We start from the raw sequence: 23,375 nt of genomic DNA on the forward strand, positions 1-23,375 counted from the left end.
TTGAACTCAATCCTCGTGGGACTAACCTCGTATTTGTCATACTAAATTACAATTGACCTTGTGCACTTGCGAGTATAATTTGTGTTTAGACTAATCTTTATAATCTCCATGTTGCAAGTTGTCTAAAATTCATAACACAAGGCAAGACACCATTTGTTTGGTTGTGTCTTTGGCAGCACGGAAGGCTTGGCCCATTTTTCAACTTGATGTAAAGTCAGCCTTTCTACATGGTGACCTAAAAGAGCAAATTTTTGTTGATCAGCCCCTGGGTTATGTACAAAAGGGAAATGAGAGTAAGGTTTACATGTTGAAAAAGGCTCTATATGGATTGAAACAAGCACCCCGAGCTTGGTACAGTCGTATAGATGCATACTTCACAAAGGTGGGCTTTCACAAGTGTCCCTATGAACACACTATATTTATCAAATCTGGAGGAGGAGGTAAAATTCTGATTGTTTGCTTGTATGTAGATGATTTGATCTTTACTGAAAATGATGAAGCTATGTTTGCTGAGTTTAAAAAAACTATGATAGATGAATTTGATATGACTGATCTAGGAAAGATGTGCTACTTTCTTGGTATTGAAGTGGTGCAATCTTTTGCTAGAATTTTTATTGGACAAAAGAAGTATGTGCAAGAGATTCTTGAAAGATTTTGAATGGTGGGTTGCAATCCAATCAAGAATCCAATTATACCAGGAGAAAAGCTCACAAGTGATCCTGAAGGAAAGATGATTGACAATACTTTTTATAAACAAATCATTTTGCTGCTACAAAGAGGGTACTTCGTTACTTGCAAGGTACAAACTGATTTTGGCTTGTTCTATAAAAGGAGTGAAAATTCAGATTTGATTGGGTTTAGTGATAGTGATTATGCTAGAGATTAGAAGACATGAAGAGCACATCGGGTCATGTTTTTATGTTGAGTTCAGAAGCTATTTCATGGTCTTCAAAGAAACAGCAAGTTGTCTCTTTGTCTACAACAGAAGCCGAGTTCATAGCTCCTGCACCTTGTGCATGTCTGGCTGTTTGGTTGAGAAGAATTCTTGAAGAGTTACAATACTGTCAGCAAGGTCCTACACAGATTTTTTGTGATAATAGTTCGACTATTAAACTATCCAAAAATCCAGTGCTCCATGGAAGGAGCAAACATATTGATGTAAGGTTTCACTTTCTTCGAGATCTTACCAAGGAAGTTGTTGAGCTTGTCTATTGTTGAAGTGAGGATCAAGTTGCAGACATTTTAACCAAACCACTCAAGATAGATGCCTTTGAGAAGTTACGGGAGTTACTTGAAGTTTATTCAAGATCTTCTGTAAATTGAATGCTTGAATAGCATTCAGTTTAAGGGAGGGAATGTTACGGTTTTCTGGTTTCAATAATCCATTGTTTAGGTACTTGATTGTTAGTTGACCAATTTCTTGGGGAATCCCACTAGTTTAGGAGTTGTTAAACGTGGGACTGTGTTTCCTTTTTCCTTTTTCCTTTTCTTTTTTTCTTTTTTTCATGTTAGTTTGTTTCTTGTCAGTTCTATTTAAACAGACCCTTTGAGTCTCTGAATGATATGTGCAATTTTTTCACAAACTTTCTTGTTCCCGAATAGCTTTATAGAGTTCAGTTCTCAACATGTTAGGGACGCTGAGCTGGGGGTGGGCATTTTCTGGGCTTGGTTTCGTTGTTCTTGTTTGTTTTACTTTTTTATTTTTTTATTTTTTATTTTTTTTGAAGACCTTTCCTATTGAAAGAGGCGATAGCATACTAAACTCACACACACTACACGGATGCGAACCTTGTCTGAAGGAGTAAATACTTCAAACCACTACAATATATATTTGATTTTAAAGATAATGGTGTCTTGTTTTCAATTTTTGGGGCATGGGGAGGTTTTATGTTACTTTTAAAAAAATATTATTATATTATATTATATATTTGATGTTAAATCTGTAATTAATTATTTTAAAAAAATTTCTAGTTCATGTGGCATAATATGTGTGTCTATGTAGAGTCTATGTGGACTTATTGGTTGTCACGCCGACGTTTTAACAGAGGAATTGACGACAGCACTAACGAACGTAATAAATTGACATGAAAATAAACATTATGTATACGACTGGGACCAACCGTAGTAAAGTGAAAATGACCCCTTTTCATTTCTTATTACAAAACCAACCCCATTGTGATTGAGCTGCTCACTAGTAAACTGTAAACGCACCAATGGTAACTATTGTGATATTTACCAACTTACCGTTACATCATTGCCAGCAGGTGGAAAGCCAGAGACCAAAGCCAAGAAAACCGTTACCAAGCTTATTAGAGCGTGGGGTTAAGGAAAAGACACAATACTCCTCTGGTCTGCAAGACCAAAATGCTTTGTCTCCCACATACTCTCCCTCTCCCTATAAAGTAACTCTTCTTTACTCATTCTGACATGCCATTTCAAACTCCATCACCAAAACTCCACCAAACCTAGAGACCCCAAAAGACCACATGATGTGCTCCAACTTCTTCCTTCTCTTTTTAGCAGCTTCTCTCATTTTCTTGCCTCATCAGTCCTTCTTCACCATTTGCAGAGCAGTACTCGATCAGCCTGATGATGAAGTTGGTAAGCTCTTAATCTCTCTCTTCCACCTCTGTTTTCTTTCTTTTCTATTGCATGTTGTGATGAAAGATCACATTGTCCTGGGTGTGTGTGGCAATGATTTTTCAGACATTTGTTCTGTTGGGTTTTGTTTTCTGATATTGTACACTGTTTTTAATTCCTTGCTTCCCACATTTGTTCATCCAAGCACACATGGAAACATCCATAAAATCTTTTTGAAGTTTATTTGATGAGTAATTCTGGGAAATATAATTACAAATTATCTCTGTACTACTGTGAGCAACTTACCAATTCCTTGGCAACATTGCCACTCTCTCTCTCTCTCTCTCTCTCTCTCTCTCTCTCTCTCTCTCTCTCTCTCTCTACACACACACACACACACACAGACATAATATATTGGATAATGCTGAAATGGCAGCTCCATTTTTCTCAAAACCTTTTGTTCTGTGATTCATAATTGAATCATAAAAACCCCCAATCAGAAATCAAGCCAAACACTTTGAAATTGAAGTATCATCTTTTTATCAGAAAAGATATAAAGGTTCTTTTTTTTTGGGTTCACATTCTATGGGTCAATCAGGTAATGAGACACCAAGAAGTCATTTTGATACTGTTTCGTGCATTAACTGGATCTTCATTATTGTTTCAAATCACCCATCTGTTACTGTTTCTATTATGACAACCTTTATGGTATTAATGAAATGAAAAATAGCCTTGTGTTGTTGATATATAGTACATATAAATAGGTTCAATGCAGCCCCTAGGGCCTAGACTTTTTCTCATTGTTGGTAGCTATCTTCCACAAGTCAACAATGCCTCATTGGCAGCAACAAGTTTATTATTTTAAAATTATGTATGTGGTTAAGATCTAGGTGATTCAAATCTTTAGATACCCATGTCCCAGTTTGAACTTCCTTGTGAAAAGAAGTAGGCTTCTATTTTTATGCATTTGAATTTAGGTAGCATTGCCACGTGATTGAGCACCATATTCCATGCCTCAGTTTTGGACATTATGACATCTTTTTGGTATGCTTGGGAATAAAAAAAGTATTAGCTTCTCTTCTTTCTATTTGTAATAGGTTTGAATCAATCTCAGTTTCCTTCCAACTTTTTATTTCTTATAATATCAATCTATCTTTTTGCTTTTAATGAACAGCATCCACATCTTTTCTTTGTCTGAGAAAAGAAAAGATGCTCTCTCTCTCTCTCTCTCTCTCTCTCTCTCTCTCTCTCTCTCTCTCACACACACACACACACACGCAAAGAGACTGTGAACATGGGCAGTACTTTGAGACTTTGGTTATCCCATGAAAAGTGGAATATTTTAGTTTTTGACAGTGTTGGGAAGTTGTTTAAGATAAGGAAACTGATTCTAATTATTCTTGCCTTTGAGCATTAACATATACCTTGTGATTTTACTAATCATTTTTTTTATTTATTTAATTTGGTGTTGGGTTGGGGAATATGAGCAGGTGATGAAATCAAATTTACTTATATTGAAGGAACTGGTAAAGGACCAAAGAAATGGGGCCAGATTGACCCACATTGGAAAGTCTGTGATAATGGAAAATTGCAGTCTCCAATTGATCTTCTTGACCAAAGGGTGCAGGTTTTCCCTAACTTGGGGAAATTGAAAAGGGACTACAAACCAGCTCCTGCTACTGTGAAGAACAGAGGACATGACGTTACGGTGCGCTATGTCTAAGTGTCTACTCTTCTATTCTCTTCCATATTGTTATTCAATGACTAGAAGTTCAATCCAATTAATTCAATATACTTGTAACTGATAATTTTTAGTTGTATTCAAAATGAAATTTTTATCAGGTGAGGTGGAAGGGAGATGCAGGAAAAATTAACATAAATGGGACTGACTTTGGATTGCTACAATGTCATTGGCATTCACCCTCAGAACACACATTTAATGGATCAAGGTTTCTTATTTTGGTTCCTCTCTCTTCTTTTTTTCTTTTTATCTGATGCTAATTCATATAATTACAGTCTACTGAACAATTGTTTTTGTTTTCATTCAACCGCTTCTAATGTCTGTCATCATCTTTCTTCCTCTCATCTTCTTTACAGATATGCTTTGGAACTTCATGTCATTCATTTAAGCTCTACTCATAAGATTGCTGTTATTGGAATTGTGTACAAATATGGCCGGCCTGATCCCTTCCTTTCGAAGGTATTTCTGTTAGCCGCTAAACATTCATAAATTTGAATGCACATGATGGATGCATGCGTAATAGATTGATTGTAACATTCCCTGTATTCTTCATGTAACTCCATTTCTTTGCTGCAGAATTGGTTGAAATGATTTAACAATTACAGGGTTTTTTTTCTCATAAAAAGGCTATGAGTTCCAACTTTTCTCATGAAATGAAAACACATAAGGGCTATATACTTTGACATTTTAGCAGCTGAATTGTTTCATATTTCAGATTTTGTGTTCTTTACTTTATTTATTTATGTATTTTAAATATATTCCATTGTGGCAGCTGCTCCACCACATAAAATCAGTTGGGACAAAAGAGGTTGACATAGGGATGATTAATTCTGGAGACATTAAGTTTGGAAGCAGAAAGTATTACAGATACATTGGTTCTCTTACAGTTCCTCCCTGCACTGAGGGTGTAATTTGGACAATAGTCAAAAAGGTCTTTCACTAAAACAATCTGTTGGTTCTCTTAAATTTGATTCTTTTACACCAAAGATGCACTCATCAACATGTTAGTTTTCTTTTTATAGGTGAGGACAGTCTCGAGGGAGCAAGTTCGAGCGCTAAGGGAGGCTGTTCACGATGTAAGTTTTTCTTGTTTTCTTTTTTTGTGATCCACAACAAAAGCATATGTCATCTTCAATCTGTTGGTTTCATCTTCAATCTGAAGTTAAACTTCAATGTCTGTGTTTGTGGCTTTCAGGGATTTGAGGCGAATGCTAGGCCAACTCAGCAATTGGATGGAAGACCAGTGTTGTTGTACACTCCAAGAGACAATGGAGGATCAGCTTAGGTCTATAAAAATTGAAGAGAGATGTGTTTATAATTTACAACCACACTTTGGAACATATCCCAATTTCTTGGGTGCTTCTGATAAATAAAAATTAATCATATACGTTTATGCACACTTTCAACCTTGAAATGCATCTTCTTCCACACATGATTATGAAAGTTCAAAAACAGATTTTGACAGGGTCAAGTAATAGCCATTAAATCAAAATCAGATTAATCAAACAAACAAATTGGTGAATCGGGCTTTCTTTCTTTCTTTTTCTTTTTCTTTTTTTTTTTTTTTAAAACGACAAAGTGCTTTCTCTTCATGTCCTTCAAATTCCCTCACGACCCAACTCCTTTAAACAGCACTCAATTCTTCCCCAACATCTTACCCACTTACCCATTAGATTGATCCCCAATTGAAAAATGACAGAGAAAACAAATGACAGCAGCATCAACCCAACCCCGACAGCCACCCACTTCATAATTGCGTTTATGGGTTTTCTAACAATTAAATATTATTTTAATTTTATCCGAATGATACCCTTAAACATATTTGCAGTACGATATTTATGTTAAACGTTAATGCACATTTGAGAGAGATTTCTACAAGACAGCAGAATTTTCTAGAATAATATAGAATGAAAAGTCGGTGGTTGTATTCCCTAAACACTAGTTAATGAAGCTAGTAGAAAGCTCTAGTAGAAAACTACAATATATGGCTGAAATTACTTAGACAAAGTTGGTTACTGTGCAAACCGACCTAACTAAGCAAAAAGCCAACTTAGATAGTCGGCAAATCAAGTGGAGTGAACCAATCAACTCCCAATCTATGTGGGAGCATAAAAGCTACCCAACCCAAGTTATGGGGAGTTAACAAAAGAACTCCCAATCTATGTGGAGTAGAACCAATCAACTCCCAAACTATTATTGAGTCAAGAGAGCTACTCAAAGCTAGCTACGTTAGGGAGCTAATAAGCTCACTAATCAAAGTGTAAGGGCCAAATAGTCCAAACTAATCTAAGTGAATGGTGAAATAGTCTAAACTAATTCAAATCAAGTGTAGTGGTCAATAAGCCAATAAGTTAAGGAGGCCAATTAGCCTATATCATGCTATGTATTATTCTCCTCCAATATAATAAAATCACTTTGTTTTCCCCTTTTAATTTTAACAGTGGTATCAGAGCATCACATACGCTCATCACACACCTACTATATTCCAACAATTTCACTAACCAAGCTTGTTGGTGCAGTGGTAAATGTGGTAAATGTTTGAGTTTGTGAGTTGGAGGTCTGGGGTTCAAAAATCAAAACCTCGCGAAATTCTGTACTGCTGCTGTTTGTCTGCTTGTCTTGCCACTTGTTGAGCTGCAACAATTGAATTCCTTTTTCTTTTCTTTTTTTAAAATTTTAAATGTAACTTAAATTAACGATTTAGATTAAATCTAAGCTATTTTAACGGTAAAAAAAAGATCTAACGGTTGAAATTTTTCAACCTCAAAACTCACTCCAAACTGTATAAATACTCATCCATTTATCAAATAATCTACCAAAAACATTTTATCTATTTCTCAATTTATTTTTCCTTTGTCAATCTCATCAATCTCCTTTCATTCTTGTTGAAGATGTCCACAAAATCTCAAAAAGGTGTGAATTAGAGGCTCGAAGAAATGAGGCATTGTGCAAAGGTTGGGTTTCTGTCAGTGAAGATTGGGCTATTGGCACCAATCAAGCAAGCGATACATTTTGGAAACGTGTATATCCAAAGTTTCTGGAAAATGATTCGGGCATTAGTGGACCTGAGCTACAAACTATCAAGTCATTGCTTCTCGGTTCAAAACTATCAATTAATAGTGTTATTTTTGGAAGGCATGCTTGACTAAGGCTAATACAAACCCACAAAGTGGCTCAAATCTACATGATGTGGTAAGTAACCATTCTTATTAAAACTTTAAAATTATATTTGTAATTTTATTAAACTCCAAACTTAAATTTATTTTTTCATGCGTAGGACATGTATGCGAAAATGATCTTTCTTAATGATAATAAGCATCCAAATAGGCATTTCACGTTGTATCATGCTTGGGAAATCTTAAAAGATTGCCCAAAGTGGAATGATATAAATAAGCCTCCCACGCAACATTCTTCTGGAGCTAGTGCAAGTATGGTGAATTTGGATAACAACGCAGACGTTATTGGCATGCCTAGTACAAGGTCTGAGGGGCAAGATAAACAAAAGGCCGCAAAAAAAAAAAAAAAAAGAGGTGGGGAAGATGGCTAACCCTTCTCAACAAACAAGGGATAAGTACTTGGGGAATCATTGATTAAGCAAGGTATTGCTTTCGAGGAGGATAGTAGACGAAAGTTCAACATATTGGACAAGTTTGTCCAAGATCAAGCTTATGCTTATGCGTATCAGAAGCAACAAGATAAGAAAGCCCAAGAACAAAAAATAATGTCTATGGACATGTCCAAATTTACTTCAAGAAAGAAGAAGTATTGGGGGGATAAACAAGATGAAATTATGCAAGAACATGCACAGGGTCAACGGTCTACCGTTAATCCTGAAGACAACTCAGGGGACTATTATCCAAGCCCCCAAGATGGTGGTTATTAGTTTATTCTTATTGGGTTTCATGTATGGTGAATTTGAAGTATTGTATGTTTTCTTTTGGAATAAAATTATATTTGTGGAATTTCAAATTTTTTAAGTCAAATTGTTCAAAAATTTTAATTATGAAGTTATTTTAAAAATTGAATGAAGAAAAGTTTTTCATTAAAAAAAAAATTAGACTTAAACTATTCTTAAACAATTTAATAAAGTTATGGACTTAAAATTTGAGTTCAGAGGGTTGGGATAAAAAACCATTTGAGTCCGGGCAAAACTCAAATAGTTACTTTTTGGAAGGGAAAAATTTGGGTTTAGCCCTAAATGGGTTGGAGAAGGCCTAAGAGAGTGGGAAGCAAAAGGGATGGTTTAGCCATTTTATTTTATTCATTTGAAAACCTCTTATCGTGAACAATAATACCAAACATAATACCAACTTGTCCAACCTATTAATCCGGTACTGTTACCAAACATTCAACAATGACAAACATAATACAGTAGATTACAATTCAGTCCAGTCCAATACACAATGATTGAAATAGTAGACCCGTCCAGGGTGCCGAACAAACCTTAAATCATGCAAACTGGCCGGCACAGCATTCTCCATCTGTGATCAGATATAGATACAAACTTACAGTTTTGGGGACCTAGTTAAAATGCTATGCTGGGCTCTCCTTTTCCCTTCTGGAATGGTAGTTCAAAGTCTAGATTTTCTGTACATAAGAAGCACAACCAATAAAAAGGACCTAAAAGAAATAAGCTGTGAGAGAATATCATAGCAAAAAAAGTATTATCAGTTGCTTGACACATGATTTAGGTTTTTCTTTCTTTCCCCGTGGCTATAGACCACGATCAAGGGGTAATCCCTACCACCATTTACCAAGTAAAACATTTCTTCTCCCCAAATCCCTCTAACCCAACCCAACCTTCTTCCTTACGTTTCTGCTCAAATTTTCTTTGACTTGTCTCAATGCCCAGTGAGTGAACCATCAACCATGTGCTGAAGACTGAAGTCTAAACTAAACCCATCAACATTGTAGAAAGAACTGAAACCAGCAACTATTAACATCCAAAACTAACACTAGTGTTCCTCTCTTTTGCCATTCCAATTCCTTATGAGCCCATCTACACTTTAAGCACCACTCTACGCTCTTCTACTATGTACCGTCTACATTTCCACATTTCCACTTATAGGGTTTAGGGTTTAGGGTGTAGGGTTTCAACTTATAGGCCTTCCTAGGCAGAGCATCCAGCCTAAGCAAGACGCCCAGCTAAGACACTCTACTTCATGTTGACATTACACTTGAGTCCAAGTTGACATATTGAAATCGTTTCACATATACACAACTGCAGCAAAGAAAAACAAAAGCATCTGCACAAAAACTACACGTAGAAGATCCACTACAATGCATGTAGGAAGACTGTCACTCGTTTTTGCGCTGACATCCAATGGTCACTCAAAACAAAAGCAATGTTATTTCAATGGAATTATGATGAATTATATGCCTATTTTGATGCATCAAGTAAAAAACAATTCCACCAAATTAGAACCAAGAAATAATTGATGCATATATATAAGAAGAAAGTAATTTCATCGCATAAATAACAAAGCCGATACATGATATAGGCTTTTCTTTCTTTCCCCATGGCTATAGACGTCGAGCTATTCCACGATTAACAAGTTATTTTTCATTAATCCTTCACCAACTGTAGGAAATTCTGGTGACAGCTTCCATTCTCCATCCACCAAGAACTTGATTTCATACCTTCAAATATAATATTTTTGGGTAAGGATGAAGAAAGGGAGTAAGAATAGGAATAGTTGAGTGACTAGGTACCTTCCAGGTCTGAGCATTAATGTTGTCGAGAATGCGGTGAAAGAACCAGTATACTCCGATGATAAATGTTCTCCTTGACTCCAACCATCGAAAGTGCCCATAACTTGCACACTCTGTGACACCAAAATAAAAACAAATTTTGTTTTAAATTTGATGCCTAAATACCTAATCTATAGAACCAAAACTTTAAAATTTCATTCAAGGGCTGTAATTTTCTGCTTTTGCAATTTTATGCCAGCCTAACAAGGACTAGGACTCAGCACCAGTAGTATCATTGAAGACATAACAGGTATTTTGTAATAAAATTATTATATTTATCAGGTCCCCTTAAACCTTGAAAACTCAGAAGATCTTCTCGGGTTGGATTAATCAACTGGGTTAATTGATCTGGTGAAACCTACTTAAGCCAACACCCCCTTGTCCTTCCTTATCAGCGTCGACCAGATTCATCACAGCCTCCACACTTGAAAACAAACTTCATAACCAACACCATGTTCAACAGTTGTCTCACACCCACCAGAAGCCAGGGCTCAAGATCAGCCACAACAACATCCAGGTCGTCGATGAATATCCTTCAAACATTAGCACTGTCGTGCCACCTTACAGGTTAGACCCTCAGAAAATGACTAGTTCTATCCATATGGAATGGATCAATTGCAGTTGACAACAAATTTATAAGCACACATAAATTTTTATTTCAGTGCCTATGTCAGTTCAGGAATTGAAATATGACTTTAGGATAGAATGTATAGAGTGCTGTCAAGGACTCAATTGGAAAACTCTAGACTAGAGGAAGAAGCTGGTCAGCGCCCCCGGTAAACAGTAGGCATGGCATGGTCCTGCCTGCCGGAGCTGTCCCTTGCCAGAAATAAAAATAAGAATACTTTAAATTATTAAAGGGAGCAGATTATGTTTTTTTTTTTTGTGGTGTCATATGCCTGTTAGCAGGTGATCATGATCTTTGAAATGTTTTCCAATGGCGTTAAACTTCTAAAACGTCTCTATATAGGGGGCCAAACTCGCTTTTTGAGGTAACAAATTACACAGACCACAGAGAGCTCCAACACTTTATACTGAATATCCAATCCTCCTTCCCGAATTTTCCATCCTCAAGTGATTACAATAAAGGGTTGAACACAGCTTAGAGACGTCTGTCTTCATCATACGTCCTTTTGCTTTGCAATGAAGTGACCCATATGATCATATTTCAGAAATTCACTCACTATTACCACACTCCATAATTTCAAGTTATTTTCATACAAGGTTGAACACAGCTTTAGAGACATCTTCCTCATACGTCAACCCGTTTGCTTTGCAATGAAGTGACCCATATGATCATATTTCAAAAAGTCACGCACTATTACTGCACTCCATAATTTGAGGAAAATGAATGAAAATTATAAGGTTATATGCTTACCTCAGCCATGCCATACCAAAATAGGGGAACCTCCTTGGATTGTACAGCATCAACATCCTTTATCTGTTCCTTCAACTTTTCATGTACAGCTTCACACAGATACACACATGCAACAGTACTTTTGTCAGAACATATGGAAAGTTAACAAACATGGAAACAGCGACATGAAAGCAGTACAATTCAAAACAATTCAATATAAGTTGGGAAACCATATTTCTGAAACAAGAAAGACGACTACTCACTCATAATACATTGCCAAAGTCTAATTCTATCCCAATTCCCAACACAAATTTCAGAAGATGAGAAAATAAGGAGTAACCCACATGTTTTAAGGGATATCAGAAACAATCTCTCTCAACTCAAGAATCCCATCCATTTGCACAAAAAACCGTACTTACTCCAAATGACTGATGTCAAGAAAGAGTTTTACTCAAGGGGTAATCCTTACGTTTCTGCTCTAAATCTCAACTATTATAAGTGATCCTTTTTCCCATTTTCACTCCTCTCCGAAGTGGTCTTTGTTCCTATATTATCTTTCTTAGTACTTTTTTATTTGATAATTGTAGTCTGTATGTATTTTATTTTGATTATTCGGATAAGATGCTCTGAAAATAGATTTAATTTTTAATCAATAAACATGATCTGGGAAAAATCTAGAATTTTCTGATGAGAAAGTGAGGTGGATATAAATTCACATCTCAAGGCACCTATTAATGCAATGGCTCAATTTCATTTGTGGAGGCAATGTACCTTAGGAGGACCATCATGCTATAAAAAGAGAGAAAACTATATATTCCTTGTACACAATCCTCTAAGATGCTTTCAAATGCATTTGCTCAGTTAACAGAAGGAGATACAGTTTTTAGCAGCAAAAGGAAAGAGAATAAGGAAGAAGGAATAAATAAGTCATGCTAGAGCAAGTTACCTTCTAAACGGGAAAGAAGGTGAGACTGAATGTATTTCCCATTAATCTTTCTTGAACCTTGTGGAATGACAGATTTAGTGTTTTCTTCTGCCAATTTCACCAAAGCCTGCCATTAGAACAACTAAAGGAATCATGACATCACAAGTCTTCGACTATATTCAATCACGTGAACCGTGATGCATGACAACATAGCCTTTAACATGAGTCATTTGACCTAGGATGCATTTAGAATTTAATTTTCTGCAAATCCTCCACAACGTTTTACAACGAAGATTTTCAGAGAGTCTGAGTTAGTCCTTAAGGGTCTATTTGGTTCTAAAAGAAATTAAAATATAGGAAAGTAACTCCCTATTATTCTTTTGTGATTTTTTTTACCAAAAAAGTTGTGTGGGCAGAAGGAAAGTCTTCAAACTTTCTCGTAAGTTTCACATCCAGATTTGACAAGAATTACATAGCTATCCAGGATTCAGTAAGCCCACTGTAAAGTTGGTTTGGGTTCTAGTTGGGATTCAGTTTTGAACTTATTTTTCACTTAGTGGTCAGTTTTTATGTGTTACGTTATTTGCCAGATGACAGTCAAGCAAGTTTTCAAGTATTCCTGAAGGTTTAACACTAGATAGCTACTAAAGTAATCAAAGCTAGGGCTGCTGTAACACTTGTATACATACTTGCTTAAGAGAATTAGTATGCAGTTTTCAGGAAAAAGAATCAGATTGTAGAATTCTCATGGGTCTCGTGCCCTAAGACTTGTTTATCTACATTCCAATTTTGATCCTATTTTTTTGTGTCTCCTTTTTATGTTGGTTAACTTATCACTGGACATCTTTTTTCTTGTACACTGACTGCTACAGAAACCAGAGAGCAGCTTACACTTGTCTTCTACTATCCAACTCCACTTTAACTGTTAAATGCCTTTTCTCCACCCAACCAAATCCTAGAACCTACAGATTTTCTAAGCTTAGCATACAACTTAAGCAACTTTCAAGCTTGTCTAGTATCTCAAAGCAGAGTTGCAGTGAAAGAAGCAATCTGATGCGGATGAGGGACAACTACCATTCTTGCACTATGATGGGAATGGTATGAGTAAAGTGGTTGTCGTAGTGGTTAAAGGTTTATGATATAAAGATCCCATTTTTTATGTTTGGACTGCTAAGAGAATACTTCTGACTATGTTAGCAGAATGAAGTCAAGATGGCTCTTGAAATTAGGCAATAACAGACATCTAACTAAATGCAATTTGCACAGGATATGATTCCAACAATATATCAAAGTCAAGAGATTCAAGACTGGAATTATTTTCTCCTTCCACATGGTGCTTGACCTACAACCATTTTAGTATTACAAAAGGTTTTGTAGAGTGTTAAAGTGGCGACACATGGAAGTAAGAATCTTGATCTCTTGAGACTTAGATTACTCACATGTGATTAAAAAAAAAAAAAAAAAAGCTGATCTCTAGGGACTTAAATTACTCACAAGTGATAACATTATGCTCATGCAAGACGTGCAGACAACCACCAGTCGTAAAATATGTAACCTGAATTTCAAGTTCCAAGACAGCAAGTTCACTTTTGAAGTTAACCAACGCATCCTCCTTTATATGCAACTGTAGAGATAATGGATCAACATAAGATGCCAAATCTATTACACTTGATAGAAAAATCAAATGAAATAACCATATAAACATCCACGCTCTCTCCAATTAATAACACCCAAGAATTATAGTTACATGTATGTTAATTTTCTTGATACAGTTAAGACAAATGAGATATCATATGAAGAAACTAATTTGAAACAGAAACTCATCAAATACATTTTTAATTTTTTCTCACAAATGATGAAAGAGGTGTGTGCATCTTCATCCTTCAGTATATTCAATTCAACCACCTTCAAGTTAGAAATGAGATTGTGAATACGTGAACCTTTTTATATCTATAAATTTGATATACTCATATGCCAAACAAGCCAACAACTCAATTTTAATATTAATGCTTTCATCTCTCAATTGGACCCACTAAGCATTAATCTACGTTCCTGTTGTCTGAGTCTTTACTCTTCAGTCCTATGCTTTTTGCACCAACCCCATGAATTAACATGCCTACTGCTGCTAGAATGCATTCCTAAATGGATATCAATCCAGTCAAATCTATGAAGATATCAACATAGATGGCAACATAAAATGTGGGCCACTGCAATAAATGATGAAGATGAATTTAAATGGCACACTAAAGTAGGAGTCGATTTAGAAAGGACATTGTATGAATACATACAAACCTGCCGTTTGAGGAACCGATTTTGTTGATTGGCTTCACTTAGTTTTTTAATAAGCTTTGTTCTTTCAGAATCAGCCAGCAGTAACTTCAACTGATATAGAGTTTTAACATAAGTTAGCTCTTGAGATTTAAAACTGAAGTAGCCAGGAATGCTAAACCAATAGAAAAAGGAAGTTCATGCATTCGAATGTTGTCAAGGATTTTTTATTTATTTTTAAATCAAAACAATTCAGACCAGTGCATGAGTACCTCATTACTTCTTAAAGGTTGAGAAAGATGATTCTCCTGCGAATCTTTATGTGCATATTCATCATTTCCACTATAAGTTTCTCCCTGAACAGATGATGATTCCTCCAAACTAGTGTGAATTGAATGCCTTCTCCAGAAGACATGGTTCAGTGAATGCTTCCCAGTAGATACTTGACAATCTATCAACCTCTGATATCCCACCTTTAATTTCCAAGTAGTTACAATATGTGGAAGTGGGTGGATATTTCTCCAATCTAATTTTCTTGAACTTTCTCTTGACAACCACAGTACTTGGTTGTCAAGGGAACACCTGTCGAGATTATAATGATATAAGAATGAAACTGATAAATGCTTAACAACATCAACAATGCCATGAATATGAAAGGCTATGGAGATTTACTATAAGCGATGTCAACTAACTAGATTGACAATGCAAGAGCAAATCGCGCAGAACTAAAGTTTTCGATAAGGGTCAAAACAAATGAACCAGGAAAAAAACAATGTGTGTATAGTGTTTTTTCAACTACTACGTGGAGGAATCATCTTAATTTATTTATAAAGGGGCAAAATTTTACCTCACAGTACCTATCTCCATGTTGATAGGTTCCTCCTGAAAAATTGATATAACAAAAAGAGGGTCACGATCCTAACTTGGTCGTAGAAACATGCTAGAACCTGGGATAACTCAACAATTCTCTTAAATCAAAATGATAATTATGAACTTATTTTTTATTTTATTTTTAAAGAAACTAAAGGGAGCAACATGGAAAAGGATCTGGTATAATCTCAAACGATACCTCCACCCCGACCCCAAACACACACACACACACACACACACACACACACACACACACACACACACACACAACACAGTTGCTCCGCCATTAAGCTAAATAGAGCACCGTAATTTATCATAAACAAACCAGAACTTGCAAAAACTCCATCATTGATGATTTATAGCGGAGGAACTTTCAACCTCTTTTCATGTACTTCTCTGTCAAAAGGATACAATCACTAATGATGGTAATTCATGTGCAATAGTTTTAATTTACTTTAACCGCACAATCTAATTAAATTAAGCATCACGCTGTAGCAAAGTGACAATTTTTGACCCGTGGTTGCAAAAAATCAGCTCAAAACACACAGCCCCCAGCACCCAACACGCACAATACAATTAGAGTTTTCATAAAAATGGTTTCTTTTTTTCATGATTTCAGAGTAAACCCATCAATTGAACAATGGAGTTGAACCATTATTGCATAGCAGAGTGATGAATACATTTTCGTACACGGGTTGCCTCAAATTTGAATAAAAACAATAACAATACAAATCAAATCAAAAGAAGAAGAAAAAGGATATGAATTGACTTACTGAAAGATTGTGATTAGCAGCTCTGGTTAGCACTTAGGCAGCAAAGATGGTGTGAAGAGACGAGATGGTTGGAGGAGGAGTTAAATTAATGGAGAAAGAAAGGGGTCAATGAAGGCATTTTTTAACCAATAAAAAGAGGCCACATGTATAATTGCCACGTTTGCATTGTTATATAAATTGTGGATATGATATGTGGCAAATTGGAGTTTCAGTGTCGTACGTGATGGGTAAAGGCCCAATTTGGTATTTCGAACAAAAATACTAAAATTAAAGGGAAATAGCCCAAAATGCCACCATTTTTATAATTGTAATTGAAAATACCATCCTTTTTTAAAAATTTTGGAACTATGACCTATAAATAGAATTTTATTGTCCCCTTATTGCACAGATATCACTTTTGCTGAAATTTTATTGTCTCTGTTTTGCTGAAGTTCTCTCTCGCCTCTGTCTCTTCGCTGCCCTCTGTTTCTCTTCACTCTCCGGTGGCTTTGCTCCGAATCTGTGGTCCTTCAGCTCTCAGTCTCTCCTCACTCAGCTCCGACTGTCTCTTCTCTCTTCCTCTCCCAGCGACAGGTACTGTTCATCGGCATTTTCTTACAGTTTAAGGGTTTCTCTCAAGTTGTTTTAGGGTTTATGCATTTCTCTGAAATTGGCTGAGGGGTTTGTTCGAAATTGGTTGAAGGTTTAGGGGTTTCGCTGAAATTAGTTTAGGGGTTTGTTCGAAATTGGTTGAAGGTTTAGGGGTTTCTCTGAAATTGGTTTAGGGGTTTCATCGAAATTGTTTTAGGGGTTTGTCTGAAATGATCTGAGTATGATGATTCCTTGTTTCAAACAGTGAATGGGTTTGTTCTTTGTGGACTGATGCTTGCACTGCTGTTGTGTTGCTGTTGCTGTTGCTATTGCTGTCGTATTGTGTTTTTTTGCTAGTGTATTGCTAATGTAGTGATGTTGTGTTGGCATTTTAGTGCAGTTGTATTTTTAGTTTTAGTATGGTTTTATTATGGTTTTTGTAGCAGTTATTGAATGGTATTTGGTGGCTTAGTATGAGTCTTTATGAGCATTGCATTTAACCTTCTTAGAAGTCTAATTGGTATCTATTTTGTTTGTTGAAGATGATATCTAAAGTGTAAGACAATTAACCTATGTATGGTGATTTCTTCTCTGTGGATCATTACCAAAAAATACTCGCTGATTATATTTTACGTAGAAAATGTGGCCATGAAAAGAATTTGTGGCTAAAACTCCATGATGGAAGCAACCATTTTGAAATATCTTAAGCAAACTGTTGGTGGCTTGCTAAATTCCTTAATTTTTTTCTCTTTATCTTCCAACGAGGTAGTGACCCTTCACATTACACTCAATTGTGCAAAGGATTTGCATGGTTGTCTGATGGAATCGAAGAATAATTTACATATAAATAATTTCCTTTGTTATCGTTCGTAGTTTTTCATATATGAAAGAAACTTCTAGATTGATAAAATATCTCAAGACAGAGTTTGACAAAATCAAGTATTGTATAAATATTTGAACTTGTAAACTCCCAACCATATCATACTTTTTGTTTGAGAATAATGCTTGTTAATTCAACATATTTTTGTATAACTTTGTTTACTAAGTTTAGGGCTTGCATATTGGATATGGATGAGTTTTGTTTAGAACCATATGTGGTGTAATATGAGTTGTTTAAAAGTTTGCTGTTTTGTGCTTGATCATTGTGTGCTTAAAAGAAAGCGGGAAATGAGTGAAGATGGGAACCTACCAGCAGCAGCTGTGGTTTAGAGAAATGGGGACATTGATTTTGCTATAAGCTAACTGTTTAAGCTTTTGCTTTTGTTGTTTGTGTATGGATACTTAGAGAAGTCTGTTTCTGAGGAGAACTTATAATTTTGTAATTGTACATGTCTTACAAACATTTTATACCGTTTTGATGGTTTATTTATGAATTTATCTTTCATTTTTTGTTAAGAAAAAACTGAAGGGATGGTGCCAATTTCTTTCATTTTCTTACATTTGAAAGGAGGGCCATAGTAGAGTCAGTACTGTGGTTGCCACTAATTCATAGGAAGTAGAAATCTAAATTCTGTGAATAAACTGGCTGTCACTTCAATTCACATGCTCGTTGACATACTTTAGATTAAGAATTAGTTGTGGTTTCACCTTACATGCATTTTATTGGAGTTTTATGGCTACACGTGTTTTTATGGTAAAACAGTGGCTGTATGAAGCTGCTGCTATAGCTTTTGAGGCTATACCACGTACTTTGGCTTAGAATTGCGGGGTGAATATGATTAGAACAATGACGGCGCTGCAGGGAAAGGTTTGAATCTGTTTTGTATGGCTTTGTTCAGTTTTTTTATGATTTGTCATTTCTATATACGTTCTGATGCATCATTATTATTTTGGTCAGAATATGATGCATCATTTAGATCCTAACCACAATTTTTTTTCCATAGCATGCAAATGGTGAAAAATCATGGATTGGCATTGATGGTAACACTGGTGTGATAACTGATGTGAAAGAGAAAAAGATAGGTGGATATCTTTTTGGCTTACTATTGTTGCTCTCTTTTATTTCCTTCGCTATCTCAATATTCACATTTGTTGGGTGATTTATATTTGCTGAAAGCTCTGAAATAGGACTTTTAATGTAGTATTGTTCTCAAATGTATCCATTATATGTCCCTTTATTGATATGGCATAAGTGTCAATCTTCTGGTTTATATTGTCGATTTGCTTCAGTAGTAGTTCTAGTTTAGAGCTTCTCCCAATATATTTCGACAGCACTCATGTGAGGGGAAGTGCTGTTGTCGTGGTTATTAAAAAATTTCCCAATAAATTTATTTTGTTGGTAAGGCTGTTCATTTTGAGGATTTATGATGTCAGATATGGGATGCCTACAACGTGAAGGGCCAGAGTTTTAAAACGGCCATAGAAGCTGCTTGCCTACTTCTCAGAATCGATGACATTGTGAGTGGGATGAAGAAGAAGCAGCCTCCTGGTGCCAAAGCTCATTCCAAGCCTCAAGTTGAGACAGAAGGCGATGCAGATAATGAGCAAATAATTCCGGAGTGCTTATGGAGAGCACGTGGTTATCTCAGTTTGAATGAAGTTTTGCTTTAAAGAAGAAAAAAAGGAGCATTATAAGTTTGATGAGGATATTTTTTAGGTTTGTAATGTCACCTTAACTTGGTAGTGTGTGTTTTGTCCCTCTTCTTTCTTTCTCAATCGACGAGGTGGAAAGAAGAGAAGTCTTCTTATTGGAGAATGCTAATGTTAGTTTCACATGTCATCTGTGTATCGAACACAATTTCTTTGTTCAACTTCGTGGATTGGCACAGTGGAGCTTATTTCTACCATTCTTCTGAATGATTGTTAACAGTCCAAACTTAGTTATTGACACAAATATGTACTTTTCTAAAAGTAAGAAAACAAAAAGTTTTTCATGGCCAAGCATCAATTTTAATAAGCCAGTGTGGCACCTAAAACACACAACGTACGGCACTGTACACAAACTTGTGGAGGAAAGGATTCATATTGAGCATCTATTTTATCCACTTAGGGAGAGTAAGAATTGATCTTGTCACTCCCATATTCGGCCAATATGCCACGTATTGATTCAAAGCAGAGCTTAAAAATGAAACGAAAGCAGATAAAAAACCCTAGACACGGCCAGCTGATGCAACTGAAATTGGCAAATAGCAAAGATGACATGAAGTCTGGGACTTCACAAGCGAGGCTGAACGAGGATGAAGCTGTGAGGGTTGCATACAAGCATGGGACGCCTCTTGAAGGAGGCAAAATTGGTGATTCTGAGCCTGTGGATTTATTTTCCAGTCCTCATCATATTCCAAAGTAGGGCAATATGCCTACAATACAAAGGCAATACGAAGGCAATACGAAGGCAATATGACCACAATAAATATACAATACGAAGGCAATAGTAGGGCAATATGGCCACAATAAATATACAATACGAAGGCAATAGTAGAGCAATATAAGTACAATATAAAGGCAATATTAGGGCAATATACATATAATACATACACATTACAGTATTAAGGGAATACAAACACAATACAAATGCAATATTAAGTCAATGTACATACAATACATACACATTACAGACAACATTTCACACATGCGAAAGAAATTGCCTCCCAAACTGAACAATACTATCTATCCCACGAAGGGAAAATGAAGGCAACAAAAGATCCATGTACTCGGGTGAGATGAACTGAAGCAGCATTCACCGTTACTACAGGTCCATCAAAAGATCCATGTCTTTGTCCTTTCTTCTCGCTGCATGCACGAGGCTATGATGAGCCATTCCATCAAAACCCATATTTAGTACCTGCCAGACACCAGCTACATCAATTTCACTCCAATTGTGGTCTGGTGAGATGACCGAAGCATAATCTCGGAACATTTCGAAGCCGTTGTTGAAACATTCAACCATTTCATGGTTATATTCTTCAGATTGTGTGAATGTTTCGAGGGCATTTTTCTTTGTGTCTTCCAATTTCAACTTCAAGGACTCTAACTCTTTGCTCCGACTTTTTGCTTTAAGAGCTTGCTTCACCTCTCCAGCGTATGCTTTGTTCAACTTGTTGGCCAAGTTTCCCATAACTTGGCCATGAATATCGCACTTACTCTCCCACCAATCCGTTGCCTTTGACATATATTGGAGGTGGTGCTTGACGGCGGAGATTTTGTCAAGCGGATCATGAGTGTCAGCCTCACTTCCAGATGAAGTGGGATCATGATTGGGAGTCCGAGGTGGAGATGGGAATGGCACATGCCAGGGCTGGTCCCCCGGGTAACTCACATGCTCGTTAGGAGGGCGTACATCTGACATGTTGAAGTATTACTGGGGACAATTCACAGCTGTTGCCTGCAACCAAACAAATAGAGGTACATTCAGTCTCCAGTTGTAAACGACTATATGGTTAGGTTGAGTGGAGAATATTTGCCTTTCAGTAAGACTAATTACCTTTCCCGTTAAGAAGGTGCCTCTGTTGCAGTTCTATATAGGAAGGTTCAGTTATATGTACGAACTTATATGAGGTAAATTGGGTTTTGTGTTGGTGCATTAAATTGATGGGATTCAAAACTACACCATTAACTCCTTGGCTGTAAGTTACAGCAGTACAACATGACATTAACAACAATAAAATTGTATCTCTATGTATTTTTGGCAACTGGGCAAAAATAATGTTGACGAGTGGGTTCAGATTCTCCTCCTAAACGTATTTTTGGCAACTGGGCAGCTGTGTTCAAGCACCCCAAATTAGGAGGGGCAGAGTACACTTACACTTCATTTCTTTCAGTACCATTATCACCACCATGCATCTCCTCCACCTCGCTAAAATCAATCATATCCATAAAATCTGTCCCTACTTCACCTCCCAAATCAGTGACATTTGTATTATTCCAAGTTACTTCATTGCTTTCAACAATGGCAACTGAAGAATGACCCATCCGACTACTATCTGTCGTGATATGCATACTATGAACTACATCATTTGTCAGTCCTTTATCTTCTATACTCATGAGTAAGGGAGCTAGTTTTGAAGGTGTTACCTCGGAATTGTACTTCATAAAAAAATTGACATCATCATCGTCCTCAATCTTTATGCACTTCCACTCATTCGAGGCCACCAAAACTGAGAATTTTAAGCAAACCTTGTCTTCCCTGCTGTTTGTATTACCAATCTGATGCACACGGTCTAACAGTTCAGCAAAATTGATGGTCCGTGGAACTATTAAGCCTTTTGAGTCACCCCCTTCGTATTTGCACATCTTCTTCGAGGTGACCCATTTTCCATTGTAGCACACGAGAATAACAATTGTCTCCATTTCTGACCATGACAAAACAACATTTCATTCACACAATATAACCACAATAACCATACAATACAATAGCAATATAACCACAATATAACAGCAATATATAGGCAATATAATGGCAATATAACAGCAATACGACTGTAAAATAAGAGGAACACATCAGAATCACACTATACAGATCTACTACATCAAATAGAAATTCCCAAGTTTCAAGATTCACATATCCAGACCAATCTAAATGCAATTGGTACAAACCCAGATGAATGAGCATGAATATTCAACAAAACCTAACCCAAATAAATTAAAGCCAAAACGAATTTAACACAAACCCAAACAATCAAACTATAACCCATTTCACATAATACTGATATTAAGAAAATAACCATCAACACTACCTTTTCGAGGTCGGCAATCCAGTAGAGCTTCAAGGTTGCAAGCAGCTATTCAGAAGACATAGCTAAAGGGAGGGGTTCGCGATTCCAAACAGAGAGCAAGAGATCGAATAGGGGAGAAAGGGACATAACGAAGCTAGAGAGAGACAGCTGCGCTATGAGAAACAGAGCAAAGAGAGAGACAGAGAGTTGTGCTAGAGAGACAGAGAGAGAGCCAAGAGAGAGAGAGCCAAGAGCGAGAGAGCCAAGATAGAGAGAGCCAAGAGAGACACAGAGAGCTGTGATAGACAGATACCAAAGAGAAAGAGAGCTGTGCCAGAGAGAGAGAGAGAGCTGTGTGAGCTTCTTCTCTCCAAAATTTCTGAACTTGTGAAAAATCAGCAATAAGTGGGCAATAATTTTATATTTATAGGTGATAGTTGTACAAAAATTGGGAAGGGATGGTATTTTTAATTAAAATTATGAAATGGGTGTCATTTAGGGCTATTTCCCAAAATTAAAAGCTAAAGAAGCAGTCTTGGCAAGAAAATCGAACTCAGAAAATCGTGGGCTCTCTTTCTCCTCTTAAGAGAAATTGAAAATCTGACCCAAAAAAGAAAGAGAAATTGAAAACAATATATATATATATTATAAAAGATCGCCCCAACCGTGGGTCATTACGGTCATTATAATCCTTATAGAGAAGGTAAAACTACCTCGGAAGACTCGAGGTCAATCAAGGGTCAAACTACCCCAACTGGTCAACGGGCCCACGACCTCCAAATTCTGATCCAAAGTTTCTATGAGTTCTACAAAGTATAGGACACTTGTCCTGCAAGTTGGTCCAGATCGACGGTCGGATCGCTCACGATCGCATGATCTGACGGTTATT

The 23,375-nt window shown here is 36.5% G+C and overlaps 4 protein-coding genes across 6 annotated transcripts; 2 read left to right on the top strand and 2 right to left on the bottom strand.

The window, feature by feature from the left end:
- LOC18769150 (alpha carbonic anhydrase 4) lies at positions 2,368-5,720 on the top strand. The gene is made up of 7 exons (XM_007202357.2): positions 2,368-2,601; positions 4,071-4,288; positions 4,423-4,529; positions 4,678-4,780; positions 5,094-5,252; positions 5,344-5,397; positions 5,517-5,720. Exons 1-7 carry the CDS (start codon positions 2,487-2,489, stop codon positions 5,604-5,606), a joined length of 846 nt encoding a protein of 281 aa, XP_007202419.1. The 5' UTR covers positions 2,368-2,486; the 3' UTR covers positions 5,607-5,720.
- Positions 8,611-16,351, bottom strand: LOC18769485 (protein PTST, chloroplastic). Of its 2 annotated transcripts, XM_007203219.2 has the most exons (10): positions 16,266-16,351; positions 15,470-15,504; positions 14,895-15,204; positions 14,647-14,736; positions 13,910-13,978; positions 12,376-12,481; positions 11,451-11,539; positions 10,034-10,146; positions 9,811-9,961; positions 8,611-9,000 (listed from the first exon to the last, which is right to left on the bottom strand). In XM_007203219.2, exons 2-9 carry the CDS (start codon positions 15,487-15,489, stop codon positions 9,859-9,861), a joined length of 900 nt encoding a protein of 299 aa, XP_007203281.2. In that variant the 5' UTR covers positions 15,490-15,504; positions 16,266-16,351; the 3' UTR covers positions 8,611-9,000; positions 9,811-9,858. The 2 variants fall into 2 exon arrangements, with proteins under 2 accessions (XP_007203281.2, XP_020424944.1); XM_020569355.1 differs by lacking the exon at positions 8,611-9,000 and having other exon boundaries at positions 9,675-9,961.
- Positions 18,541-19,818, top strand: LOC109950279 (T-complex protein 1 subunit gamma-like). Its single transcript, XM_020568782.1, has 3 exons — positions 18,541-18,582; positions 18,719-18,793; positions 19,149-19,818. Exons 1-3 carry the CDS (start codon positions 18,550-18,552, stop codon positions 19,383-19,385), a joined length of 345 nt encoding a protein of 114 aa, XP_020424371.1. The 5' UTR covers positions 18,541-18,549; the 3' UTR covers positions 19,386-19,818.
- On the bottom strand, positions 20,978-22,706 carry LOC109950161. 2 transcript variants are annotated; one of them, XR_002272459.1, is made up of 3 exons: positions 22,508-22,706; positions 21,256-22,123; positions 20,978-21,156 (listed from the first exon to the last, which is right to left on the bottom strand). XR_002272459.1 is itself a non-coding variant. In XM_020567901.1 (2 exons), the coding sequence occupies exon 2, from the start codon at positions 22,119-22,121 to the stop codon at positions 21,573-21,575; it is 549 nt and encodes a 182-aa protein (XP_020423490.1). In that variant the 5' UTR covers positions 22,122-22,123; positions 22,508-22,706; the 3' UTR covers positions 20,978-21,572. The 2 variants fall into 2 exon arrangements, 1 of the variants encoding a protein (XP_020423490.1); XM_020567901.1 differs by having other exon boundaries at positions 20,978-22,123.

Source organism: Prunus persica, chromosome G7, assembly GCF_000346465.2.
Source record: "Prunus persica cultivar Lovell chromosome G7, Prunus_persica_NCBIv2, whole genome shotgun sequence".
In the NCBI taxonomy this organism is placed as follows: Eukaryota; Viridiplantae; Streptophyta; class Magnoliopsida; order Rosales; family Rosaceae; genus Prunus; species Prunus persica.

What these genes read in the sequence shown, in the direction of transcription:
- LOC18769150 (XM_007202357.2), top strand. Translation starts at nt 2,487, where the DNA reads ATGATGTGCTCCAACTTCTTCCTTCTCTTTTTAGCAGCTTCTCTCATT. An exon ending in ACAGAGGACATGACGTTACG is followed by an intron (nt 4,289 to 4,422) that starts GTGCGCTATGTC and finishes AATTTTTATCAG; the next exon opens with GTGAGGTGGAAGGGAGATGC. An exon ending in CACACATTTAATGGATCAAG is followed by an intron (nt 4,530 to 4,677) that starts GTTTCTTATTTT and finishes TCTTCTTTACAG; the next exon opens with ATATGCTTTGGAACTTCATG.
- LOC18769485 (XM_007203219.2), bottom strand. Translation starts at nt 15,489, where the DNA reads ATGGAGATAGGTACTGTGAG. An exon ending in TCTTGGAACTTGAAATTCAG is followed by an intron (nt 12,482 to 13,909) that starts GTTACATATTTT and finishes TTCTAATGGCAG; the next exon opens with GCTTTGGTGAAATTGGCAGA. An exon ending in TTTGGTATGGCATGGCTGAG is followed by an intron (nt 10,147 to 11,450) that starts GTAAGCATATAA and finishes TTGGTGTCACAG; the next exon opens with AGTGTGCAAGTTATGGGCAC.
- LOC109950279 (XM_020568782.1), top strand. Translation starts at nt 18,550, where the DNA reads ATGATTAGAACAATGACGGCGCTGCAGGGAAAG. An exon ending in TGACGGCGCTGCAGGGAAAG is followed by an intron (nt 18,583 to 18,718) that starts GTTTGAATCTGT and finishes TTTTTTCCATAG; the next exon opens with CATGCAAATGGTGAAAAATC. An exon ending in CTGATGTGAAAGAGAAAAAG is followed by an intron (nt 18,794 to 19,148) that starts ATAGGTGGATAT and finishes TTATGATGTCAG; the next exon opens with ATATGGGATGCCTACAACGT.
- LOC109950161 (XM_020567901.1), bottom strand. Translation starts at nt 22,121, where the DNA reads ATGGAGACAATTGTTATTCTCGTGTGCTACAATGGAAAATGGGTCACC.